The following is a 26364-nucleotide window of genomic DNA, read 5'->3' as shown; positions in this document are numbered from 1 at the left end:
TCTGTTTGCAGACAAGCAGCAGAAAGGCGCGTTCTACATCAACGGCTACGGAGCCGATATGCTGGGAAACCTGCGCAAGGACTCCAGGAAGAATTCCTGCTTCGAGCTCAGCGCCGCGGGACGACGCTCGTTTCAGGTCAGAACCGAGACCCCTTCCTTAGAAAAGGTTCCCTCTGTGCATTTGCATGGTAATGTTACAGCTATCACCTCCCTGTGCATTTTCCATGGTTATATATGAGTTTACAATAGTTCACAGTGGTTTGCCAGGTTTTTAAATGTGCTTTACTGTACCTCACTCGCCTATGCTTTACCATGCGTTCACCGTGCTTTATTACACATTGCTGTGGTTTTACTGTGGGAAACTTTTATAAGGGGTGCGAGTGAACCCGGTTCAAAACCAGTTTAGCTCAGGGGCCGGTCTCATAAAGCACTTAGCAGAGAACTTAGGGGTCTGCTCGCTAGCTGGAGAACACATATCTCGTCTCTCTGTTCTTACAGAAAGGATGCCCTGGCTCAGCTAGCATAAAATGATTACAAAAATAAACGTTTTCTTCTCTTTCAATGTATTTCCTTCTGCCGATTTTAATACACTACTGTAGAAACTGTTTGTGAACCTGGCCCGCAGACTGCTGATTATTCTTATACCCAACCTGCAACAAGTCCAGGCGTCGATTTGTTAAATCTGACTTCGTTTTGTGCAGTTTACAGCAAGCAGTCCGAAAGAAGCTAAGGAGTGGGTAGACCAAATCAACTTTGTGCTTAAGGGTGAGTATGCATACATTAACCCTACCGGACATCGCTCTACACAGCTGTGTTTCAGGGGTCTCACAACACACAGCTGTGCTGAGGGAACAAGAAGCCACTTTCTGGCTTGGAACGTGGTTTCAGAAGACTAGGATTCAGCCCCCTGCACGGCACACCAGCGGAGACTTGGGGTCCGATACAGCAAAGTTGCCTCAAACTAGGTCTCCTGGAACCAGGTTCAAATTTAAGTCTCACACATTAAATTCTATATGCTAGTGTTTAAGTGGTCACCCAAATACAGAAAAAAATATATAGTTTCCATTCATCAGTCTTTTGGAAAGATTTGGAACTGAATTAAAAGTAGAATTAGTTTGTCAATTTTCGATCATACTTGTAGTGAGAATGAAAACAAAAACTGTGTGTTCTACTTCTTTAAAAATGTAATTGACATCAGTTCATGTATTTCAATCACAACTGAGAAACGTGTTAATAGTAACACTGATTTCATCTATGCGTTTCTTCTGTTTATTTATTTTTTTTGCATTTCTAAATTCAGCTTTATTGGGTGTTTTACACATTGCGGATGGTGCAGTATCTGTGTGTTTGTTACAGACCTGCGCTCCAGCTTCATCCCTTTCGATGAGGAGGAAGAGGATGATGAGGAGGAAGGGGAGGATCAGGAGGAGGAGACCTACGATGACATCGACACCGTGAGCTCCACCCAGCCTCCGAGCCAAACACCTCGACATAGCCTCCCAGAGGGCGGGGAGGAGGAGGAGGAGGAGGATGATATCTACGAAGTGTTGCCAGGTACTGCATAGCATGTCTCAATGAAGAACTGCCGTCTGATTCATTCTTCATCCCTGTTAAGATTGCATTAGCAGCAGAGACAGTGAGGGTCTCAGATTGGGTTACAGGGAATTGACTACAAACACAGTCCTGTAATTCTAGAAAAACTGAAAAGTAATTCACACACAGTTATTAGAAGAAGAAAAAAAACAAACATAAGTTTAATATTCTGATTTTAGTTATTTTTTACAGCAAACCTGCGTGTTCAAAATGCATTCAGAATACATGCATGTTTTTCAAACGATCTTAAACTGTCGCAGTTGTGTTCTGCTTGTAACAAAAAAGAACATGCTAAAGATAATTGCAGTGGTGTTCAGCTAAAATAGTCAGCAGTTCTCTTTTTATAGTGCCAAAAATTACAAATATCCGTTTCACGTTTAAAAAAAAACAAAAAAATACAAATCGACATTGTTTGGTAAAGAAATTTGCATGCTCATTTTAGATTTTTAAACCTTGATTATTTTGCTGTGCCTCTCAGTGCTTTACTGTGCATGCCTGGGCTTTCACAATGCTTTCGTATACCTGTCTATGCCTATTACCACGGTATACCTTTCCAAGGGTTACAAGGATGATAATCATTATTTATTTCTTAGCAGACGTCCTTATCCAGGGCGACTTACAATTGTTACAAGATATCACATTATTTTTACATACAATTACATTATTTTTTACACATTATTTTTACATACAATTACCCATTTATACAGTTGGGTTTTTACTGGAGCAATCTAGGTAAAGTACCTTGTTCAAGGGTACAGCAGCAGTGTCCCCCCACCTGGGATTGAACCCACGACCCTCCGGTCAAGAGTCCAGAGCCCTAACCGCTACTCCACACTGCTAATCATAATGTAATACCGGCCTGGGTCTGAGTAACGTTTAAAACAAAACAAACAAACTTGTTAGATTCTACGGTTGGGGGTAGGGGGTGGGATCTTGGGTTTAAAAGACATGTCGTATGCAGACAGGCTAAAAGAATTGAATCTATTCAGTCTTGAACAAAGAAGACTACGCGGCGATCTGATTCAAACATTCAAAATCCTAAAAGGTATAGACAATGTCGACCCAGGGGACTTTTTTGATCTGAAAAAAGAAACAAGGACCAGGGGTCACAAATGGAGATTAGATAAAGGGGCATTCAGAACAGAAAATAGGAGGCACTTTTTGTACACAGAGAATTGTGAGGGTCTGGAACCAACTCCCCAGTAATATTGTTGAAGCCGACACCCTGGGATCCTTCAAGAAGCTACTTGATGAGATTCTGGGATCAATAAGCTACTAACAACCAAACGAGCAAGATGGGCTGAATGGCCTCCTCTCGTTTGTAAACTTTCTTATGTTCTTATATTGTGCAAGCGCGTCCCTCTGCTTTGGTGCATATCTTTGTTAATATGTAATATTAAGAAATAAAGTATGAAATGTAAAAAAAAAAAAAAACTTTTACATCATGCTAGCAGAGCGTCATTACTGTGGGAGGGAGAGGAATCCTGCTGATTTCTATGTGATGGGAATTACAACGCGGCGGGTCGGCTGAGCCACAGTGCTGCTGGATGTTGCTGAGAGGTCATTTGTAACTGGAGACGCCATCTGTGGTTCCAGCCCCGTTCCCCGGCCCAGATGGCAGCCACCAGGACTTATGTCATTCTCCCCTAATTTTATTAACTGCGGTGGAGGTAATGCAGGCACGCGGGGAAACTAAATCTGTATTTATATATCTTTACAGATAGGATGACGACCCCCCCTCCCTTTCAAACACTGCTCACCCGCGGCAGATCTCAATGGAAATGCCTTCCAGCTGGATTGCATTTATATATGTAGCAATAATGGATTTTTGAGAGTCAGATTATTCATATATATATATATATATATATATATATTATATTTTTTAAATATCCTAAACCACGGGCATAGGCAACTTGTATTTTGAAGTTGCCGTAGTGGGTTCAAAATCTAAGCCGATCAAATAAAGTTGAGCTATTGAAATAAATGAAATTCTTTTCAAACTGCAAAGGTAAAAGCGAAATAGATTATTAGCATATTAAGTGCCACTGTTCTTCATTTTAAGGACAGGATACTTTGTAAAAATTTTTTGCAGCATTTGTAACTGGCAGCTATCTGGATTTTATTTGAATTGTCTCTTTAACTATATGATAGCTTACTCTAATTTGGTTAACTGCAAAAGTTAAGTCTAAAATGCAATGTAGAAAAATGACACAAACGCAGCTTGTGTTGTGATTTTTTTTCCAAAAAAAAAAAGATTTGGTACTTAATGGGTAAAAGTGGTTATAGATACACTCCTGTACCTTTATTCACTCGCATTGGGGAGGTCTGAAATGGCTCATTCCCTGATTGCATCAGCTTCTGATTTCTTTTATAATATTATTATAAAAATTAGAAGCAGCAAAGTAGCAAAGGCTTCTGTGTGCTGCACAGTTTTAGCGTTACAAAGCAACATAGATGAAACCACACCGCAGAACCAAATGGGGCTCGTCACGCCATCTGTGCCGTTTACAATCCAAGGGATACCGGAGTAATACCCCAATCTGTGGACTTTTATGCAAATGTGACTTTAAAAAGCGTGTTTCGTTTTCCTGTGGAAGCCAGTACAAGCCACAAAGATAGAAGATGGAGTGTAAGGTGGTGGAGCTGAAAGAAGAGTAGACTTTATTAGAAAGTTTAACGGGCATCTGTTTACATCATCAACAGCAACATGCAATAATAGTAAATGATGATAATGTATCTGTAAATGCACGTAAGTACATGGCAGAGTGTTTGTGGTACCTAGTAAGTGCAAGTACATGTTAACTCCTATTTCCTTGCTCAGGTTTGCAGACGGGTAAAATAGTTAACTGTGCGTCCTTGCTTGCAGCGTGTAAACATTAGAGCTGAATTCTGACCTCACAACAGGTGGATCAAACCGGCAAAAACCCACAGAGACACACACAGACACACAAACCGACACACAGACACACACACACACACACTAATAATCACTAATGTATCCATCCAATCATTCATCCCTTCGCTCATTCAGTACAGGCATCTTCAAAGTGCAAGAGGAAATGCGAGCTAATTGCAGTAACGAGCTGGCTGGCAGGACATTTGTCTTGGGTTTTGCCCACTTGTTGTGGTTGGTTTTTCACCATTAAACTATTACTTAACCCCCAGTGTGTTCAACACCAAGATTGATGCCTCCCTTTGCAGCCCAGGCTGTTAATGGCTAGAAGCCCACCTGGAACAGGGAAACAATGTGTGTGCATATCCCTGATAAAAAACCTCCCACAGTGAAAGCACAGCAAAGTGTAATAAAGCACAGTAAAGCATGGTAAAGCACAACACACATTGTAAAGCACAGAGAGGTCTGGTAAAGCATAGGGAAGCATTGTAAAGCACAGAGATGTGTGGTAAAGCATAGCAAGCATTGTAAAGCACAGAGAGGTATGGTAAAGCATAGGCAAGCATTGTAAAGCACAGAGAGGTCTGGTAAAGCATAGGGAAGCATTGTAAAGCACAGAGAGGTCTGGTAGAGCATAGGCAAGCATTGTAAAGCACAGAGAGGCATGGTAAAGCATATTAAATAAACAGCACAGTTAATAAGCACAGCAAACCGGGGTAAACTATGGTAAAGGCATAGGATAACGATGAGAAAAGCGTGATAAAACTGCAAACATACTGTGGTAAACTTTTACAAAGGTATGTATTTATAAGTATAGCACAATGTGGCACTGTCACGATAGGACAACTAGGATTTTAGCCCAGCACACAGTGCCACCAGTGCTTAAAATATGTAGTTGCAGCCATAGATTACTAATGTTAATAGGCCTTACATTGGTAGCAAGCTGCTACAAAATTTTCCAATTGTATGCTAATGGAGAGAAAACATTCACTCAGATTTAGAAGGATTGCAAAACCGTTAAATGCATCAAAAATGACAAAGCGAAGCAGAAATACAATGCATGTTCTGTTTCACCAATTTATAATGGCAATAGTACCCATCCATAGGAGATTACTGCCTGGGCTCCTTACTGACAAAATACTGTAATCTGTGCTAATTGTCGGGTATTATTGCTGGATTATAAAACAGGGATCCAATCCTGTGATTTTAATGAATTTTTATCCCACACAGTGGTACAAAGGCAATCTGTCCACCTCCAAAGTGGAATGTTGTTTTTTTTAATTTTAATTTTATTTTATTATTTTTTTTTATTTCTGTTATGCAAATATTAACAAATTAATTTCACAGCCACTCGTGGTTTTTAATGACGTTTTAAAAACATCTACAGTCCTGAAAAGAGAAAGAAAAGAAAAAAAAACACATTTTCCAGGTGATAAATTTTTCCAATTTCCATAAGACAAGAACATAAACGTGTTCAATTAAGAGCAGAGCCTGAAAACGAGGGTGTCTGGTCTCCCAACATCACGAGCATTGATGGGTTATTTTATTGAGTGGAAAATTGAATCAAATTGCTATATTGAAACAATTCGGCTCTGATTTCCCCCCCATACCCCAGCCTCCTCCTCCTCCCCCCCCCCCTCCCACCTCTCTCTCTCTCTCTCTCTCTCTCTCTCTCTCTCTCTCTCTCTCTCTCTCTCTCTCTCTGTCTTTTTTTTTATATGTATGTGTGTTGCTGCGTGACCCCAGCCGGGAGACTAAACTCTCATACATTGTGCTAGATGGGCGCTTGTGAGGTGACCGCAGAGTGCCTTAAAGGTTAAGGTTGCTTGCTTCACAACAGGGAACAGGATGTGGGTTCTGTTTATACCTGGATTGTAATGGTGGTTAGAGAACACACTCACATTCAGATGGTTTTGAAACATGAGAGATAGAATGTATTAGTACAGACTTTTCACAGGAGCTAAAAGCTTAGCACATCAGAGCCTTACTAAATAACTTGCTAGACCCTTCTTTCTAAATTACAGTAATTGATAACCCCTCATTTTATTTGATTTATTTGTTTGTTATTATTATTTTTTTTTACTATTAACTATTAAAAAAATCTTTTCATCAACAAGTTTTACATGGAAATATCACACACACACACACACACACACACTATATATATATCCTATTAGTGTGTTCGGGCTGCAGCAGTAATTGTTATCTGTGGTGTTGTGAGGAGTTCCCGTAACAGCTGAACCAAATCCAGCTGGGATTATAGAGTGTACTGCTCCACACACACACACACACACTCACGCACACACACACACACACACACACACACACACACACACACACACACACACACAGGGGTTATAGAGTGTACAGCTCTTCACAAAACCAGTCGAGTACAAGTAAGAAATGTACTTGCATTAAGTAAACTTTATTATTAAAAAGCCCCCTTTTTACAACAGTATTTTTGCAGTTTCCCTAGCATGCATTTACCATAGCTTACCCTGGTTTGTCATGTTTATTAATATGTTTTCCCACCCCTCGCTATTCTTTACAATTCTTGCCTATGCTTTCACTGTGCTTTATTACACTTTGCTGTGATTTTACTATGGGAATCTTTAATAAGGGCTATACTGGGCTATTTAAAATCGTGAAGGAGAATTTTCATTTCTTTTAAAAACCCAGTTTATTATCCTGCATTCTGTGACTTGAAACGCAGCCTGAATGCACAAAGACCTGGTGAGTGCCAAGACACAAATTTCATCTTTTTTTTTTTTTTGTTCATGTTATGGAGAGAAAACAAAAAATGACAGTCATATCAATCTCCATTAAACCACGTTGCACCCTAAAGTGACTTTGAAACTTCAGAGAGAGAAAATAAATAAAATCTGTAGGGTATTTTTTTTTTTTTTTTTGCTGTTTCACGGTGCTGGATCACGTGGGTGTTGGGAAGGGGGCTGCATTGCCAGGACGCATCTCTCCGGGGGGGATTGGGTTACGCCAGTCCTGTTTATGGGAATGCTGACAGCGTGAGGATGGATGTCCGGGGTCAGTGTCACGGGGTATCTCTGACAGACCTGAGGGTGCCGGCGCAGTAATGAGAGTCACCTCTCTCCCTGTGCAGGGCCTGGCACAGCTCAGCATGGCTCTGTCTGTCGCTACAGCACAGCTATGCATGCTGGCTTTTACTTTGCTTTGGTCTTTGGAGCACTGGGTAATGCAGAGATGCACCTCTTTCTATCACCTGTTCTTTCTTTTTTTCCTCTCTTTTTTCTTTGTTATTTCTTTCTTAATTTTTGTATTACTTTGGTCTGTGAACCACTGAGAACTGCAGAGATGCACCAGTTTCTATCACCTGTTTCTTTCTTTCTTTCTTTCTTTTTTCTGTTTGCTGATGTGCCAGGGAAAGGTCTGTTTTGACATGGATCCCTGGAGCCAGTTCAACATGAAATATTTGAAAAGTAAAAGGCTTTCTCTTGCTTTCTCCCTTTCTTTTTTTCTCTCTCTCTCTCTCTCTCTCTCTCTCTCTCTCTCTCTCTTTCTCTCTCTCTCTCTCTCTCTCTCTCTCTCTTTCTTTTGGCTTTCATTCTTTATGTGGGGCTTGCCTGAACCTTAGGGGCTCCTTTGCTGTCCTCTCCAGCCCCCTGCTCTGCTAGGGGCACTCCACCTCCAAGCGGCTGAGAGGAGAAGCCTCGTGCCTGGGCTCATGAAGCTGGCGGCTCCACTCCTGGCTCTTTTTCTTCCGGCAGGATGTCTAAACCCACTCCCAGAGGCCCTGTATACTACTAACCAAGCAGGATGTGCATATCAGAGCACAGTGCCTACCTTTCTAAGAGCCAGCCTGCCTGTCTGCCTGCCTCCCTGCTTAAACACTCAAGCCAGGCTGCTAGTCTAACACACAGCCTCGTTATGACCCTGTGGCTAATGGCTGCTGAGGAAGTGGGAAAACCTCAAATGGTTTTGGATTCTGACAAGTGTTTCAGGCCAGTTGTCTGTATTTAAAGATGAACTTTTTAAAGATCCCAGAACACATTGCATGCTGTTAAATGCATTGCCGTGCTATATTGTTTATATACCGTAAATAAAGTTTTGCTTACTTCATTAGTTAAAACACCATTTAAAAATCAATTTTAAAAAATGTGTTTCAGCTTAGCATTGCCTTCATCAGGGCAAAACCTACAGTGCAAAACCAGCTTGCATCTACAACATGTGAGAAAAAGGGTTTGAGGGTTCCATGATAAAATAAAACCAATCTCACATAATGTTAACGCACTTAAGGTCCGCCCAGGGAGACACCAGAAAATTCGGGAAACTCCCAGCAATGGGTCCCATTGAAGTGCTGGTTTCGGGCGTGGTCTAAACTGGGGTGGAATTTTTTCCAGGATAAGCCTGACCTCCCCCAACCCCCCATCACCCCCCATCACCGACTCACTCTGTACTGTACGTGAAACATCCATTTGGGATCTATTGTAATAACATTAAAAGGGGGGAGTGTGGGCTGCATGGCATTTAATCCACTCATGGGAAGAAATGACATGATGTCAATGGCGCCACACTTTAACCCTTTGAGCACTGAACATGCTGAACAAAAGAGTGCACTGCATTTGATAACATGTTAGCAAGCGAGTTGTAAACCCTGAGTAAAGTAGGGCTCCATTTATAAAGAAAACCGAAGATGAAGATAGCGATTTTAAGTACATTTACAGCAGTGTGCAAATGTATTAGAACACCTCAAGGCTTGTCGTTTATGTCCTTTATATTTGAGGTCAGTAAACAACAGGCACTCGTGTGAAAATGTTAGACCACTTTGTGCTTTAATTACTTAAACAACTTTAACAAATCTCATGGATTTCATATACACAACAAATCTACAGAAGCAATGGGGTGTTTCTAACAAATGTGTAAGTATTTAAAGTCATGGATGATTTAAAGGACAGATCTCAAACCCCAGAGCACTAGAGAGCGGACATTGTGAAAAGAGCTTTGAAACCGACTATAATGTTACAAGTGTAAAAAGTTGTCAGGATGTTAAAACAATGCAAAAGAAAAATGACAGGTACGTTATTTAAAGAGTTGTAGCTACACGTTGGGACGGGTAATGCTATATTTTTAAGGAAGCCCGCTACTTGCTTTTAAATGTAGCTGATGTTCCTGGGGAGCTGTGTTTCCGAACGCATTCATAGTGAAGATAGGGAAGTACGAGCCAGTCTCCGCTCTTGTAATTGTTCTGGTGAACCCAGAAGGAAAGCAGCAGGGTATAGCCTCTGCGCTAATTTATATAAAAATCAATCCTAATTCTGTTGCCCCTTTTCGGTGGCAGGGATGTCGAATATATGTTGATTGATTTAGGAAAGATTTGCTTTTGAAACCGTCCCTCCCCGGGGGTGGGGTGTGGGGGGGGGGGGGGGGGTGAATCAAATTGGGAGAATCCAGTCGGAGCTCTGAAGTGATTTGAATTGATTCCAATGGAATTTGGAGTCAGAGTTAAAGTGGAGGGAGGGAGGGAGGGAGGGCGGGGGTAGTGTTTGGACGGTGGAATGTTTTATAGCGTTTTATTGCGGCTTTCCTTTGACAAGTCTTTCCACTGGAAGTCTTTCTCAGTGTCGTCAAAAACATATGTCAGAGTACTTTTACTAAGTTCATTTTAGCGTGACTGCATGTCCTAATATTGAGGGGATGCATTTTCTTATGTACAAGACCTGGGCATTTTTTCACACTCCTGCTTACACAATGCTTTCGTTTAAAATCCCTCGATGGACCAGAGATAAAGTCAGTGTTGTCTCGGAGTTGATTATATTAAGTTTGCGGGGGGGTCTCCTTTACTTCCCCCCCCCCCCCCCCCCCCACACACCTGTGATCGACCCTTATTTCCCCACATGGTTTGTGAGGGAATAAACCTAAATATATGTGTAATGGCTCTTATCTTAATACATTTAACGCGGAAAAACGATAAGTGAAATTAAATTAAAAAAATTAAAAAGTAACCGATCCTCTAATTTGGTCTCTCTCTCACTCTCAGCTGCCTGTCTCCCTCACTGTAGTCTCCATCTTTATCTGACTGTCTGTGTCAATCAGTCTCCACCTCTGTCTGCAAAACACTTCACTGCTGCATCTAAACCCTCCAGCTACCGTAGGTGTATTAAATGAACAAGAGTGGATGTTCTCTAGATTCTATTTTTTATGATTTTTTTTGTTGTTTTGCTGTACTTTGCTTTTTTTTTCAGCAGCGTGTGTTTTTTTTTTCTTTTTTTTCTTATTAGAAACACCTGCCATACAATTGTCAATGAGGTGTGGGGCAGGTTTGGAGTGACACATTGTTTTTTTTCTTGGGGGGGGGGGGCTCTGACATTCAGAAGCACCTGCCAATAGAGCTCTCTCAGAGTCTGTCAGCTCTGTGGTCTTGCTGATTCTCACTGAAACTGGCATGGAGCAGGGAGATGCAGCTTCTATATATTACAGAATGTCAGTAACAACGAATCAGTCATGGGAGGGACACACAAGTGTGTGCTACATGCCACTGTTTCTGTTTTATGCAAGATGTTAATTGTCATATCAGCATGTTTTTCGGTTATTTTTTTTCAGAGGATGATTTTCCCCCGGGGTCCGAAGGAGAGGGTGGTGAAAATGGGCCCAGATTCGGTAAGGCCAATGGATCTGTCTGTCTGTCTGTCTTGTGTCAAAACTAGCTGAATGTCAACATCATCCAATCCTGAGTATAAACTGAACCCGCATCCTGCTCCCTGTTGTGAAGCAAGCATCCGTAACCTTTAAGCCTGTCTGGTGGCTACTCACAAATGCCTATACATCTATATATGTCTGTATATGCACATGTCTGTCTGTCTGTTTGTTTGTCTATATACTTCTCTATTTAGATATCTATCAATCGATTACCTGCAGAATAATTTTTATGAAATTATTTACTGATGTGTATTTATCCAGCCTGCGGTATTTTAGCACGTGCTGTCACATATTATCCTGGGATTGCAAACAGATTCTCGTACTGTATAGATAGCAGAGAGATAGAGGATAGGGTTAGGGGATCAAATTTGTCAACCTTTCCAGCATTGCTGAAACTATAAAGTGAACCACCAACACTTTTTGACTCTCATTTTAAAAAAGAAATGAAAAAGTTTTGCAATCCTTTTTGGGGGGGGGATTGTGGGCCTCCTATTTCTTTTTCTGGTTATGAATTGCAAGCGGGGTTGCGGTATGAAGTAGGAAATCGGGGGGGTGGTGAGGGGGGATCCTTGTTTCTTATCACCCATCGCCACACTCCCCTCCCTCTCCCGCTGTTCCTGAAGCCCAGAACACGAGGCAGGGCGGATGGAGAGTGCTGGGCAGCACAGTCAGGAAGCAGGCTGTCCGCAGAGCTCTGTAGAGGAAGCTGGAGCAATCCCTTATTCTCTTTGACTGTCCTAGCTTTGCATGCTCGAACCATTAGAAGCACCTCCCTTATAAAGGTTTACCATTCTATTTTTTTGCACGGGTAGTGTTGTAGTTTCCCATGATTATACAATGCATTTGCCCTAGTTTACCCTGCTTTGCCATGTTTTTAAATAGGCTCTCTGTGCTTTACAGTGTTTACCAGCAGTATGGTTTACCATGCATTCACCGTGTTTGCTTCCTCGTTATTCTTTGCCATGCTTGCTTATGCTTTACCAGTGCTTTCACTGTGCTTTATAACACTTTGCTGTGTTTTTACTGTGGGGTGTAACGTTTATAAGGAATCAGGCATTATTCATTTATGATTTGTGAAAAGCCCACCCCTGACTTTTGAACAATCTTAAACTAACCAGTGCATGTTACTTATTACTGTACTGTACTGAGGGAACTCATAATCTCATAATAATCACACCTGAGAGGCTACAAATATTTGGGCTTATAAGCAGCCTTAAGTTATTTAAAAATAATAATAATCATGTAATAATGTAACCCGTTTCCGTATTTCATGACCTGTCTGAAAATGTAACCAATGCTGTTACAAGTTACTGAAAAATGTAATCAATTACAGTAACGCATGCCATGTGAAAGGGTCTTGTAACCAGGAAGTCCCCGGTTCAAATCCCGGCTCACTCACTGTGCGTGTGACCCTGAACAAGTCACTTAACCTCCTTGTGCTCCATCTTTCAGGTGTAATAATATTATCAGCAGTTCAGTTCGCCCTGATCCTTCCTCTAACAGCTGTGCTGTGATCTTCAAAGCACTCTTTTAATATTCGATTTAGTTTTTCCCCCCTTCTTAATATGGAAGACCCTGGGGAGGAGACTTCCAGTGTTCACAGCCGTTGTTTCTTGAGTGCAAGGGAAGCATCGGGTCCCCTTCCTGCCCTGGCAAACTCGACCACCTCCCCTCTCCCCTCCTCTCCCAGGCTCTCTAAGCAGCTCAATAATGAAGTGCGACTCCCAGCGAAGGCGGTCACTTCCGAGTGATCCTGTTCGTTCCAGAGTGTGGGGATGACAAGGTTAGCTCCACATCCCGTCTCCATGCGCAGAATGGAAGCTCCACGCAGCTCGCTCGCAGAGCACTGCCTCAGACTGGAAAGCTGTCACCCAGACTCCCGAGGTGTGCCTGAGCTTCTGGGCTGAGGATTGACTCTCCTGGGAACAGTTTCTAGCAAGCCGCAGCCGGTTTATCTTGCCATGAATTCCAAAAGAATTGTGATTTAATCTAGTAAAAGTTTAAAAAAAAAAAAACACCATTACAATTCTAAAACGAATAAGAAATGACATAAGACTACTTACAAGTTCCTAAGTTTGTTGTTCGCGAACTTATTGGGTGTGTTTCTCCTTTCTGAAAAAAGATTTGTATTTTATTGTATATCTGCCCCACCACTGTGTGTACCTGAAGCATACCCCCCCCCCCCCCCCTTAAAAAGGTTTACTGATTTATATAATGGTAAAAGCTTGGCAAAGTGTTGCAAAGCATAGGAAAGCATGGTAAATCTCAGAGAAGTATAGTAAAGCAGTAAAGGCATTTCGTAAGCATGATAAACTGCAAAATTACTAAAGCTGCATAGGGCACCTGAATATTCTTCCAGGAGACACTGCCTAATGGCATCTTCGGAGAGATGCAGATAGCTTGATGCAGGTCTCTGTACGGAGCACGCAAATGATCGCCTTCATAATAGCACTGTTTTCTGCCTCATTAGGTCAGTATTTATACAAGAGCGTGATCGAATACCCGGCAGTAACCTCCGAAGTTTCTAATATTTTATCCAAGTCTCTGACATTCAACAATACAGGAACATTTCAAAGTTATTGCAGTGCTGCAGAGGGCTCAGGAATCCTGCACACTGGATTGCATTGCAATACAAAAATATATAATACTGTGCAAACAGTATGGCTTAATTCTCTTCCCCTTTAAGAGCTGTTATTATTATTATTATTATTATTATTATTATTATTATTATTATTATTATTATTATTATTATTATTATTATTATTATTATTAATGGTTATCCCTCAAAGGAATTGAAATTGGAAATTGATATTAAAAAGGTATTGGAAATGGAATTTGCACAGAGGCAAAGGAAGAATGGGATAAACATTCAGCAATATTGTAGGACGCTACCGATTTCATTGTGAATAGTTTTCACCCCTCTGTATTTTCAGTTACTGTGTAAAAGTAAGGATCACATACCAATGTCAAACAGGCACCTGCTGGTTACTGAGTTTACATTACCTGTAATTGGAAATTACGGCACAGCACTGCACAGTACCTGCACCATCTTACACAGCAGTGCCCAGGGCTTAGCAAATGCAGCATCTCACTAAGAGCACAGCAATTAAACAGTAATTGGGAGGGAGAAGAGTGCGAAGAAACAGAGAAAGAGCAGTGGAGAGGGAGGGGGATAAAAGAAGGATGAAGAAAGAAATAAAAGAGAAAAGGGTTACGAGAGAGAGAGCGAGGGAGCGAGAGAGAGAGAGAGAGAGAGAGAGAGAGAGAGAGAGAGAGAGAGAGAGAGAGAGAGTGTCGACAGATCCTCTCACAGTTGGAATTATGTTGTCTTGAAAATGAAGAAAAGCTTTTTTTTTTCGAACAGCCGTATCACTGGTTCCTTAATGGCTTTTCTGTCAGCTTTTGATGTTAATGCAAGACGGATGAAGGTTTCATGGAAATGTGATATCACTGCGGAGAGACAGAAAGAGAGAGAGAGAGAGAGAGAGAGAGAGAGAGAGAGAGAGAGAGAGAGAGAGAGGCAGGGAAAGTTAAAATAAGCTAAATAAAAACGTGCTGTTGATTCGGTTATCCATGGCGGTAGTAAAACAACAAAGGAAAAGATACAAGGGGGATAAATCAAAGTGTCAGGGAGTCATGTTTGCGAGCTGTGTTTCTTGATTGATGTTATAACTGATACACACACATACACACACACACACACACACACACACACACACACACATATATATATATATATATATATATATATATATATATATATATATATATATATATAATAGTCACAGACAAAAGTATTGGCACCCTACACTTAATATTAGATAATTCAAGAAAACATGTTAAATACCATATATATATTTATATTTGTTCATGACAACAGTGTTGGTACCTAAAGTCAATAGCCAGAAAAAGAAGAAATTACTGTGTGTGTGTGTATATATATATTTTTTTTGCTTGTGTAAGCTACTTACACTATAGACAAATAAAAATTAACTTGACCAAATAGTACCCCCCCCCCCCCCCCCCATGTATTAAAACCCGAAGGGTGACATTGCTATGCAATAGGAGTCATTTTTCTATCCCTGGAATGGGTGACATCGCTATGCAACAGTCTTATTTCTGTCCCTGGAATGGGTGACATTGCTATGCAATAGAAGTCTTATTTCTGTCCCTGGAATGGGTGACATTGCTATGCAATAGGAGTCTTATTTCTGTCCCTGGAATGGGTGACATTGCTATGCAATAGGAGTCTTATTTCCAACGGGCATGATTGATGCACAGAGGTCGCCGTGTTTTGAATGGGGACCCTAAAATTGGCGCAGAGATACAGCATACGGGTACAGCCGCGGTTGGTTGCTGCAATGGTACCTTCACAACAGCAGCTATCTTCCATCCTGGATTGGCGTCAGCCCCCCCCCTCCTGCGGTCCCAGGAGCGGGCAGGCTAATGCGCAATAAATCCCACTGCCTCCGCAACTTCCCCGAAATTACACAACGCATGCTGGAGCCTCCGCTAAGGAACCGCAATCATGAATGATAAACCCTCACTTTAATATAATCAGAGCAAAAATTAATTAAGCAGCATCCAATCATTTCCTGTCTGATGCAAGTGCTTCCAAAAATTAATTAGCGAGCGCATTTATTATTTAAACGCGTTGGGGATCTCGGTGGTGTGGAAGTGTAAATATTTAATATTTACTAATGAGGGGTTCAATTCTAAAAGCAATGTACCTACTCAATCTTGCATGACTGCTCTCCTCGAATGAAATGATGTTCTCTCACTTCCCCCCTATCTCTTTGTTATTGCCTTCACAAGACACACGCAGCCTTTTTTTTTTAAAACGGGTCGGGCGCAGTGCGTTGCAGAGGCTTGTGTTAAGAGAGTTGCAGGGATGATGTTTGATGAAGCACAAGGGGAATAGTCAACCAGCGTGCCTCTGTCCTGCAGCGGTGTCATGTCATCACGCTGAATGCATCGGAGATAGAGACTTACTAATTGCTACAACAAAAAAACACATGACAGTGTAATAAGTGTTTATAGCATCATACACAAAGACTTTTTAACAATTTTATTTAAAAAAAATATATATATTAAAATGTATTTAAAAGTACATTTCATCCCTGAAGAATTTTGTACGTGTTTTAGTTCCAGGGAGGTCGTTTTTACAGTGGAGTCATGGGACCCAATAATCCAACAGTGTTTTACCTTTTAAGAACTTTGTCATAAAGCCATAACTTGCATTGAAAACCAGACTCTTACAATTCCATGTAATAGATATACTTTACATTAAAAGTCAATAGCCAGAAAAATAAATTACTGTGTGTGTGTGTGTGTATATATATATTTTAATTATATTAAAAAAAATATGTTTGAATAAGAATATCAGTATAGCTAATAATAATGACACATAATTCCCATGCTCTGCAAACTATCCGATACACTACAAAGAAATGTCCCTTATAAAAGGTTACCACTGTATTTTTGCACAGTATTTCTGCACTTTTCCCATGCCTTTCCCATGGTTATACTGTGCGTTTACCATGGTTTGTTTTCTAATATGCTTTACAATGCTTGCCTATTCTTAACCATGCTTTCACAGTGCTGTATCACACTTTTCTGTGTTTTTTTACTTTGGGGAATCTTTTTATAAGGGTTCAGATGGCTGTATCCTTTGCTTTTGTATCCTTTGCATTTGTGTTTTTCTTGTTTTCTTTTTAAAAGTCCCCCAAATTAACCTGTTTTTTTATTTTTCTAGACTGTACTCTAACCTGTTAATTTAAACGTGTGTGCTTACTTCAGGAGGCTTGGTGGACTATGGGAATTACTACCAGAGCTTGTGGGACTGTGCCGGGGATCAGCCCGACGAACTGTCCTTTCAGCGGGGAGACCTCATCTACATCCTCAGCAAGGTAGGCATGGGAGTGGGGTCACAGCGTGCTCCAGCGCTGAGGCAGGCTCCCCTTCTCCTGCTGGCTCTCCTGCAGCGAGCCCTCAGTGTTTCTCTTGCCGTGTGTGTGTGGGGGGCAGGTTTATAGTGCTTGCTGGGTCAAAAAAGTCTACACAAGGCAGGAGAATCTGACAAAACCTACCTTTATGAGGACACAGGCCAAGTCCTTGTAGTGTTTAAACATATATTAAACAGTCATTATTGTTTTTTAAACGTGTGTGTGTGTGTGTGTGTGTGTGTGTGTGTGTGTGTGTGTGTGTGTGTGTGTGCGCGCGCACCCTTTTTAATGCAACACTTCTTCCAGACAAATGGTACCCACGTTAAAATTAAGAACAATTTTAAGGAACGTCAGTAGAGATGGGCTGTTTCACTCCAGGATGGTAGAGTGATGCTTTAGCTGAGTGACGGCACAAAAGCTCCTGGATGAAACGTTACTTGAATTCAGTAAAGCGGTTGTACTGACTGCTGTAGTTGCCTGACACTGTCTTGTCGCTTGAACGTTTTCAAATTGACGCGCCTCGCACGAGTCACGTGACTCCGCGTGTGACCGGACGGAGGCTGGGCTCGAACCGGCGACCCCGCCCACAGCAAGCAAGCATCTTAACCACAATGCAAAAGAGCCAGGCTCGTCGGCATTTGTGGTTTCAGAGCTTTTAACCTCATCGCACCGACGGGGGGACAGAATCTGTTACGGTAGTGTAGCACTTGATGTCCCTCAGTAAGAGGACTGTTCAAATTCTGCAATTCCTTACACATAGCAAAGTGTAGTAAATCATGGTGAAAACATGTCAAATTACAATAAACTACTGCAATTCCACAGTATAACTGTGGGGAAAACTGCAAATTTACCGTGGTAAACTTTTATAAGGCATGTTGTCCAAATAATATAAAGTGCACCTTGGTGAATCACACAATCTCCATTATTATCCCTGATATCTAAAAAGATATAAAATACTTTGATTTGACAGAACGTTTGATGTGTGTGTGTGTGTATATATATATATATATATATATATATATATATATATATATATATATATATATATATATATATATATATATATATATATTACCGAAGCTAAAAAAAAAAAAAACTGCTGCTGCTGTTCTTTGCAAGAGTGTTTGTTTGAAATGCCCGAAAGCCAGATTTCCCATGTAATGGAATTTGTGTACATCACCGCTCCGGTATTAGGAAGATAATTGAGTTGCTCTCTCAGGCGAGACTACCTCTCCATTTATTACTACAGCAGCGCGCAGGTGGAGCATTTAAAGGTGCAGCAGCAGGTTCTTTATTTGTACATGTTTTAATTTAAAGGGGCTGCATTTCATTTGTGCTAGCAGAGTACCGAGGCTTGTTTAGGCAGAGCGTGCAGTCTTGGCTAGGAGTCAAACCGGGGATGAAAAAAGCATTAAAAATGACGTTTCAGATTTAACGCAAACGGATTACACAGCCATGACGGTGTTTAAATTTACATATCTACCCATAACAAAAATATAGTATTGCATTCTTTAATAATGGCCATAGTTTACTGGAGTATAATATACATAGATATAGAGTAGACAGCCGCTAATGGGAATCAAGTAGTCACAATTAGATGCATGCTGATATCAGCTGTTATTTTTGTATATACAAATACTACTACAACAACAAAACAAAAAAGAGCAAGATGCTAGAAGCCCTTTTAAAAGCTAACCGCAGTATTTTTGCACAGTATGTTTTTGCAATTTTCCCATGCTTGTCCTTTGCATTTATCATAGTTTACACTGGTTTGCCATGCTTTATCTGCTTTACCATACCTTGCTATCCTTTACCCTGCTTGCCTGTGCTGAGTGATGTTGCTTTCCCCTTTTAATAATAACTGTAATAATAATCATCGCTGTGGGAAACACACACACACACACACACAGAGACACACACACACACACACACAGAGACACACACACACACACACACAGACACACAGACACACACACAGACACACACACACACACACACAGACACACAGACACACACAGAGACACACAGACACACACACACACACACACACACACACACACACACACACAAACAGATAAGTGAAAAGCAAGCCTGCAGGGTTAAGCTAGTTTACTTTGATTGTCAAAGGGTTTCGTTTTTTTGTTTGGTTCCCTTGTGTTTGTCGGTGTCATTTTTCTTGTTTTTAAAAAGTCCCAAAAATAACTTTTTTTTTTATGACCCGACCAAAAGGTGTGATCTAGGGGCCTTTTGGTTCTGGATGAGGCTGCAGGCTGTGCCCCCTGCTGAGGTCTCTCCAGCGCTGTGGTTGCAGGTCTCCATTCCATTCCTAGTATCCATTCCAGCACCCCAGTCATTCTCCCTGCTGAGAATCTGCAAGACTCTAAGGGCTAGATTCGCAAAGCTGTTTACTCCCAAGTCGTTATTTTTTCACAATTGTAAATTAACAAAAAAAAAAACCAACAACAACAACAGACCACTCACAAGCACCTAATGCCGTGTCTGATTTGTTCATTTGTCCAGATTTTGTAACTTCATTGAGTGCTTTTACTAGCTGAAAACAAAATCACACTAATTACCTTTTGGTGTAAATGACTTTGAGCCTCTACCCATAAATGTTTTATTTAACATTAACTGTCTGGTTGAGGACTAGACGCCTCCACAGTGCTCGTGAAACTGGCTCACTCGAGGCCGCTTCATTCCTTTCTAACTTCCTGTGCAATTCCTTCATTTGGTAGCAGTCTCACTTGTTTGTAATATTTTTAGCCAAACAGTCAGTACTCCAGAAATATCAATGGGTCTCTGGAAAGTAAGAGAGTCATAATCTAAAATAATGTAGGACCATTTACATAAGCTAGTCCCTTGTAAAAGTTCACCAAAGGTCAAGCATAGCAAAATTGTAGTGCAAATATTTTACAGTGGTAAAACTGAATCTTTCACCTTAACCCTTACTATCCGATTTGAAATGTCATTCTCTATACAAAAGCAATTTGCTACGGACTAATCAGCGCCCCACTGGGTAAGATATCAACCCTCCCTCCCAGTGAAAGAAGCAATGCAAACGAGCTCCTGTATTGATTGATCCCTCACTTACTGTAAAGCTTACTGTCCGACCCAGAGAGGCACCTGTGTACAGTGGAAACCAATTTACCATGGTAAATTTGCACACAGTAATGTTGCAGTTTTCTAAAGGAATGGGCAAGGCAAGTGGGTTGGGTTGGGTTGGGTTGGGTTGGGAGGGGAGGGGGGGGGGGGGGGTAGTGAAGCCATGATGTGTTCGTCTTCTCTTCAGCGGCTGCCGATTTTGACAGATTCTTCTTCCGATTTTCATGCACGTAACAGAGTGCTCCACCGAGTCTAATTTCAAGAAAATGAATTTCAAAGCACCGTGCACACGGCCCTCTCAGCCACAGCTGAGAGAACAGAAATTTCAAAATGAGAAAGAGAGGATGGGGGGGGGGTAGAGAGAGAGAGGGAAAGAGGGAGAGGGAGAGAGGGGAGGGAGGCAGGGAAAATGCACTCAACTGCATCTTAATTTCATTTTCAATCTTGTCCCAATTAATTTCACTGAATTAATCTCCAGCACACAGCCGCACACAGGCTGTTCCACAGTGCAGTAGCAGCAAGCAGCAGCCACACTACTGAGCGCGCTAGGGCTTTTTTTTCTGTGTTCAATACAGTGAAACATGAAATAGTAGCTAATATAAACATCCATCTGTCGTTCTTTTTTTTTTTCTCCCCCAAGCGCTGGTTGATTCACGCTGACATTTGCGGAGTCAAATGTGGAGAAAATTAATTAATTTGCCTGGTAATTAAAAAAAATACGGGATCGGAATAGCTCATGGGATGGGATTTGACGCAGCTCGGTCATTTAAGTAAGGAGGTCTCACTCCTTCTGTCTTCCCCCTTGCATGACACCTCTCTCTCTCCCTTTCTGTCTCACTCTTTCTCTCTCCTCCCTCTCAGGACTTCTATCCCCTCCTCTCTCTCTCTCCCTCTCTATCTCCCCCTCTCCTCCTTTCTCTCTCCCTCTCTTCTTTCTCTATCTCCCCCTCTCTCTCTATCTCCCCCTCTCTCTCTCTCCCTCCCCCCTTTCACTCCCTCTCTCCTCCTCTTCCTCTCTCTCTCTATATCTCTATCCCCTCTCTATCTCCCTCACACAGTCCCGCAGTTCAGGGTTAGTGTAACCTGCGCAGCTCGATTTTGTACGCCTCAATGGACGCCAACTGTTTCTCCACACCAATGACTACAGGTCAGAGAGATGCTGTGGAATGACAACATCTCAGTTGTTCTGAATTCTAATGAGAGGCTTAATTGCTCTTTTACCAAGGTGATCTGATTCTCCAATAACTGTACATTAAGGGCGATATACAAATGCCTTAACACGGTAGTCAGTACCTAGAAACCCTACTGCATGAGGCGACACAATGCATTTAAAGAATATATATATATATATATATATATATATATATATATATATATATATATATATATATATATATATATATATATATATATATATATATATATATATATATATATATATATATATATATAATGTGTCATGTGGATGCTGTATGATGCTATCTTTAAGTAGTTATCCATATTGTGAACAAGAGCTTTTTTTCATGAATAAAATATGTAATTGTTTTAGAAAATGAATGTTTATACAGAAAGTAAATTCATTAGTTCATTATATTCTACCAAAATAATTTGCTCTAATAATTATTTATAGTTTGTATTTGAGTGTGTGTGTGTGTAACATAACTGCTGCCTTAAAAACATCTCAAAAATATTTGTAGATATTTCTGAGCAGCCTAAAAATCATGAACAAGTAGAGATGGGCTGTTTCACTCCAGGATGGTAGAGTGATGCTTTAGCTGAGTGACGGCACAAAAGCTCCTGGATGAAACGTTACTTGAATTCAGTAAAGCGGTTGTACTGACTGCTGTAGTTGCCTGACACTGTCTTGTCGCTTGATCGTTTTCAAATTGACGCGCCTCGCACGAGTCACGTGACTCTGCGTGTGACCGGACGGAGGCTGGGCTCGAACCGGCGACCCCGCCCACAGCAAGCAAGCATCTTAACCACAATGCAATAGAGCCGGGCTCCTCTGCATTCGTGGTTACAGAGCTTTTAACCTCACCTCACCGACGGGGGGGGGGACAGAATCCGTGACGGCAGCGCATCACACAACAGCACCACCCGTTACACACGGTCACAGCAACTAGTCAACCCTTACTGATATGACACTCAATGGGATGTGCACAAATACCGTTGAACTTTGCTGAGCTGTCCCATTTTCCCCAAGTCTTATTATTCCTAAAATAATTAATTAGCCAGTTTAATTAAAAAATGCATTTAAAAAGAGGAATTAGCAAGCTAATGGATTCATTAATTAGTCAGTCAGCTAATCAGTGAATTAATTAATTTAATGAAATAAATACGACGACGCCCACGCACTTGACTGCGCTTGGTCCCGTTGCCAGGCAACACTGGAACAGGGATGATTGGAGACGAGAGAAAAACACAGATTGTGTTTAGAACTGTGAAGAATAGGAAGTGACGTCATTGCTTTCCCGTGGGTGACTCATATTGTGATTATTACACGCCCGCTGACATCATCAGTGTGGCAATCCTGTCAGATCAGCAAGTGCATGAAACTACTACCGGTTGGTCAATGCAGCAGCCCTAACCTTTCACCCCTGAATCATTGAGTTCAAATCCAGCTTGGGCGAATTGTGTTTGGACAGTTTTGTAATCCTTATCACAAACCTGACACGCAATTCAGCACCTTTGGGCAGACCTGAGGCATGGAGACTGAACTGCTCCCTCCCTCACCCCCTAAGAGAAGGGGTGCTCCCTCCAGTCCAGGGCAGGCTTGAGGCATGGAGACTGAACTGCTCCCTCCCTCACCCCCTAAGAGAAGGGGTGCTCCCTCCAGTCCAGGGCAGGCTTGAGGCACGGAGACTGAACTGCTCCGTCCCTCATCCCCTAAGAGAAAGGGTGCTCCCCTCCAGTCCAGGGCAGGCTTGAGGCATGGAGACTGAACTGCTCCCTCCCTCCCTCAAATTGCAGTTCTATACTGTGCAATGAGCTCTTATGGCAGTGAGATCCTTTTTCAAGATTCTTATTCGGGCAAAATACTTTATTTTTTATTTTTGTTTTTATTATATACATATATTCTACATCATCACCGCAGTGATGCAAATCCAGCACATTTCATAAGCATCCACATTCATCACAATTAAAAACAAACTAAAAGATGAACCATTTATAAGAGCCCTTTCAACACAGTGTGGTGCTGGAGGGATAGAGAACAAATGTGAGTGAGTGAGAAAGAGAAGATAGAGGGGGAGTAAGGGGGGAGAGAGGGATAGAGAGAGAGAAAGAGGGGGAGAAGAGAGAGTTAGAAAGAAGGGGAGAAGAGAGAGAGGGAGAGAGGGAGAGATAGGGCGAGGGAGAAGGGAGGGAGTAAGGAGGAGGAGAGATGGAGTGAGAGGGGAGAGAAATAGGGAGAGTTGAGATTGAGAGAACGAGAGAGCAGCATGCATTGGCCTGCCTGGGAGGGCATGTCTGTACAGAGAGGAGCTGCTGCTGCCTCCTCCTCCACGCTGCCCCAGGTTAATTATTCCCTGCGGCCCCTGGCTATAAATCAGCACATCTTGCAAGGCTGTTCATTTCTCAGATGAGGCCTTAATGCAATTTGCATGCTGATGATCCTGATCATTTCTGAGGGTTAATGGGTGAAATGAACTCTGTTTCAGGTCTGCAGCAGTACAGCCCACTCAACACCAGAGGCAATCCCTGCGGTTCAGTGCAGTACAAACAGTGCAGTATAGTATAGTACAGTGCAGTACAGCGCATATATGATATATGGGCAGCAGTGTGGAGTAGTGGTTAGGGCTCTGGACTCTTGACCGGAGGGTCGTGGGTTCAATCCCAGGTGGGGGACACTACTGCTGTACCCTTGAGCAAGGTACTTTACCTAGATTGCTCCAGTAAAAACCCAACTGTATAAATGGGTAATTGTATGTAAAAATAATGTGATATCTTGTAACAATTGTGAGTTGCCCTGGATAAGGGCATCTGCTAATAAATAATTATAATAATAATAATAATAATAATAATGCTGTACCTGTGCTGGTCATGGAGGCTTCTGCTCTCTTCATAAGTGCACCGTGGCTGCCTCTAATCATGTAGTAATTAAATCTAATTAAAAAAAAACAGGCTGATAATGTCCTAGCTTATTTAACTTGTTTGTACAGAATGTGCTGTGCTTCAAACATCTAGAACTTTCGTGTCAAAGACATTCCGAGTGCTGCTAAGGTTCTAATCCCCCCCCCCCCCCGACTTTTCTACTCTCCTTTAAAAATCCAGTTGATCCCTGTTAAGCCTTTCGTGTCTCTCAATCACAGCTGAGAAACATGTTAACAGTAAAATTGATTTAATTTAACTAAATGGGCTTTTAAATCGTAAGTCTTACTTTTTCATTTCAAAGCAGAAGTGACTCCTCTTTATTAATGTAAATACAGTCACACAGAACGGTTGTAATAAAATGTGTGCAGTATAAAATACTTGATTTTTCATTCCAGCTTTAATAAAGATCAGTCGCTTATTAACATGTTGCGATCTCGTTTGTACGTTCTGCTTGTAAATCAAAAATTAAGGCTTGGCCGATTTAAAAGCCAGTTTAGTTGTTTCACAGAAGAATCACGTATATTAAATCAGTGTTACTATTAACACGTTTCTCAGTTGTGATTGAGATACATGAATGGCTTAAAGAGGATCAACCGAATTCTTAAAGGAGAGTAGAGAAGTCGGAGTAAAACACAGAAAATCAGAAGCCCTAATTATATTACTTATAATACATACAGTATCACACCTACAGAGACAGACTGCAACTCCACACAGAGAGTGTATCAGAGTGACACTGCCAACACATCTCAGTGCTGCATAGAAACAGGCATTCTCTTACATGGCTGTTGATAACAGTGGGCACCAGTGACATCTAGTGGAAGGTGATTGTGTGTCTGTCTTCTTGTTTGTACACTAGCTTCTGTGGGATTAGCATGGATCCATAGGCACTAAGCGTTTTACATGCATGCATACATACAAAAGCTTATGTCCTAGTGTTCTGAAACCAGAACGAAGCAGTTTGAATTGTCAATCTAAATTCATTTGTCTGCATTGTGATTGCTTTGTCCAGCCATGGTTCTTGATGACATGGCAGCAGTCTTTCTGTGTGTCTAGCTGAGAGGAGAGGTAGACCAAACAACTAAAGCACCTTTCACGCTGGCATGCTCTACCCGGGTCGGAACCTACCCGGGTCAGGACGGGTGACAGACGCAAGTACACAATACGCTTATCAAAGCCCTGGAAGCAGCTTGTTACAGACGATCCATCCAAGCTTCTCTGGATTGAACCGTCGACCCAAATGTTGATTCGAGCAAATGTTTCTTCATCCCCGCTGCAATTTGGTTCATGGTGTGTCTCAATCAATAAAACATATGGCTAAACAGACACGTTCCTTGTGGAAGTGAAACCTTCACGCAGGCTCACGAACGGCCGTCAAGCATTTTGTCTCGCTCAACCCGGGTCACAACGTGTCGTCGCTGAGACCCAGGTCAACCCAGGTACGACCCAGGTACATGGTTTAACACCACGCAGGATTGTGACCCGGGTAGCCAGAACCCAGGTTGGGACCCAGATAGGAGTGCCAGTACTACTGAAAAAATAATAACCACCTGTGGTAGCGAAGGAGCAGGTGTCTGCGCTGTTCTGTAGTGCTGTACGTTGTTGCATGGGAGTGTTTCTAGTACGCTCAAAGTAGAAAAAACCTGACAAACCTAGCATGCACCCCCCCTAATGTTTAAACATGTGCACTTTAGAATTGTAAAATAATGGGAGTCAATGCAGAGTCCTCACTAGTATAGTAATACAGTGTAACAGTGAGTGTATCTCAATGTCAGTGTGTCTCTGTCTGTCTGTGTCAATGTACGTCTTTGTGTATGTATGTGTTTGTGTGTGTGTGTTTATGTGTGTATGTATGTGTTTGTGTGTGGTTATGTGCGTGTATCTGTGTCAGTGTGTGTTTGTATGTCAGTGTGTTAATGTCAGTATGTTTGTGTGTGTGTGTGTGTGTGTGTGTATGTCAGTGTGTTAATGTCAGTGTGTTTGTGTGTGTGTGTGTTTGTCAGTGTATCAGTGTTTGTGTGTGCCAGTCTGTGCCTACTCTCCTGTGCAGCAACAGCCTCTTTACTG

The 26364-nt window shown here is 41.7% G+C and overlaps 1 protein-coding gene across 3 annotated transcripts in view; it reads left to right on the top strand.

The window, feature by feature from the left end:
- The window catches only part of skap1 (src kinase associated phosphoprotein 1), a 147451-nt gene that overhangs the window by 108129 nt on the left and 12958 nt on the right, over positions 1-26364 (top strand). For all 3 annotated transcript variants that reach the window (XM_034057379.3, XM_034057378.3, XM_034057377.3), the window contains exons 7-11: positions 12-136; positions 702-765; positions 1357-1554; positions 11063-11119; positions 16958-17067. In XM_034057379.3, coding sequence (XP_033913270.2) covers positions 12-136; positions 702-765; positions 1357-1554; positions 11063-11119; positions 16958-17067 — 554 coding nt within the window. The remainder of the gene's footprint in view (positions 1-11; positions 137-701; positions 766-1356; positions 1555-11062; positions 11120-16957; positions 17068-26364) is intronic.

The sequence above is a fragment of the Acipenser ruthenus genome, chromosome 28, assembly GCF_902713425.1.
Source record: "Acipenser ruthenus chromosome 28, fAciRut3.2 maternal haplotype, whole genome shotgun sequence".
NCBI classification, from domain to species: domain Eukaryota; kingdom Metazoa; phylum Chordata; class Actinopteri; order Acipenseriformes; family Acipenseridae; genus Acipenser; species Acipenser ruthenus.
This window is presented reverse-complemented; position numbering and strand designations above follow the sequence as displayed.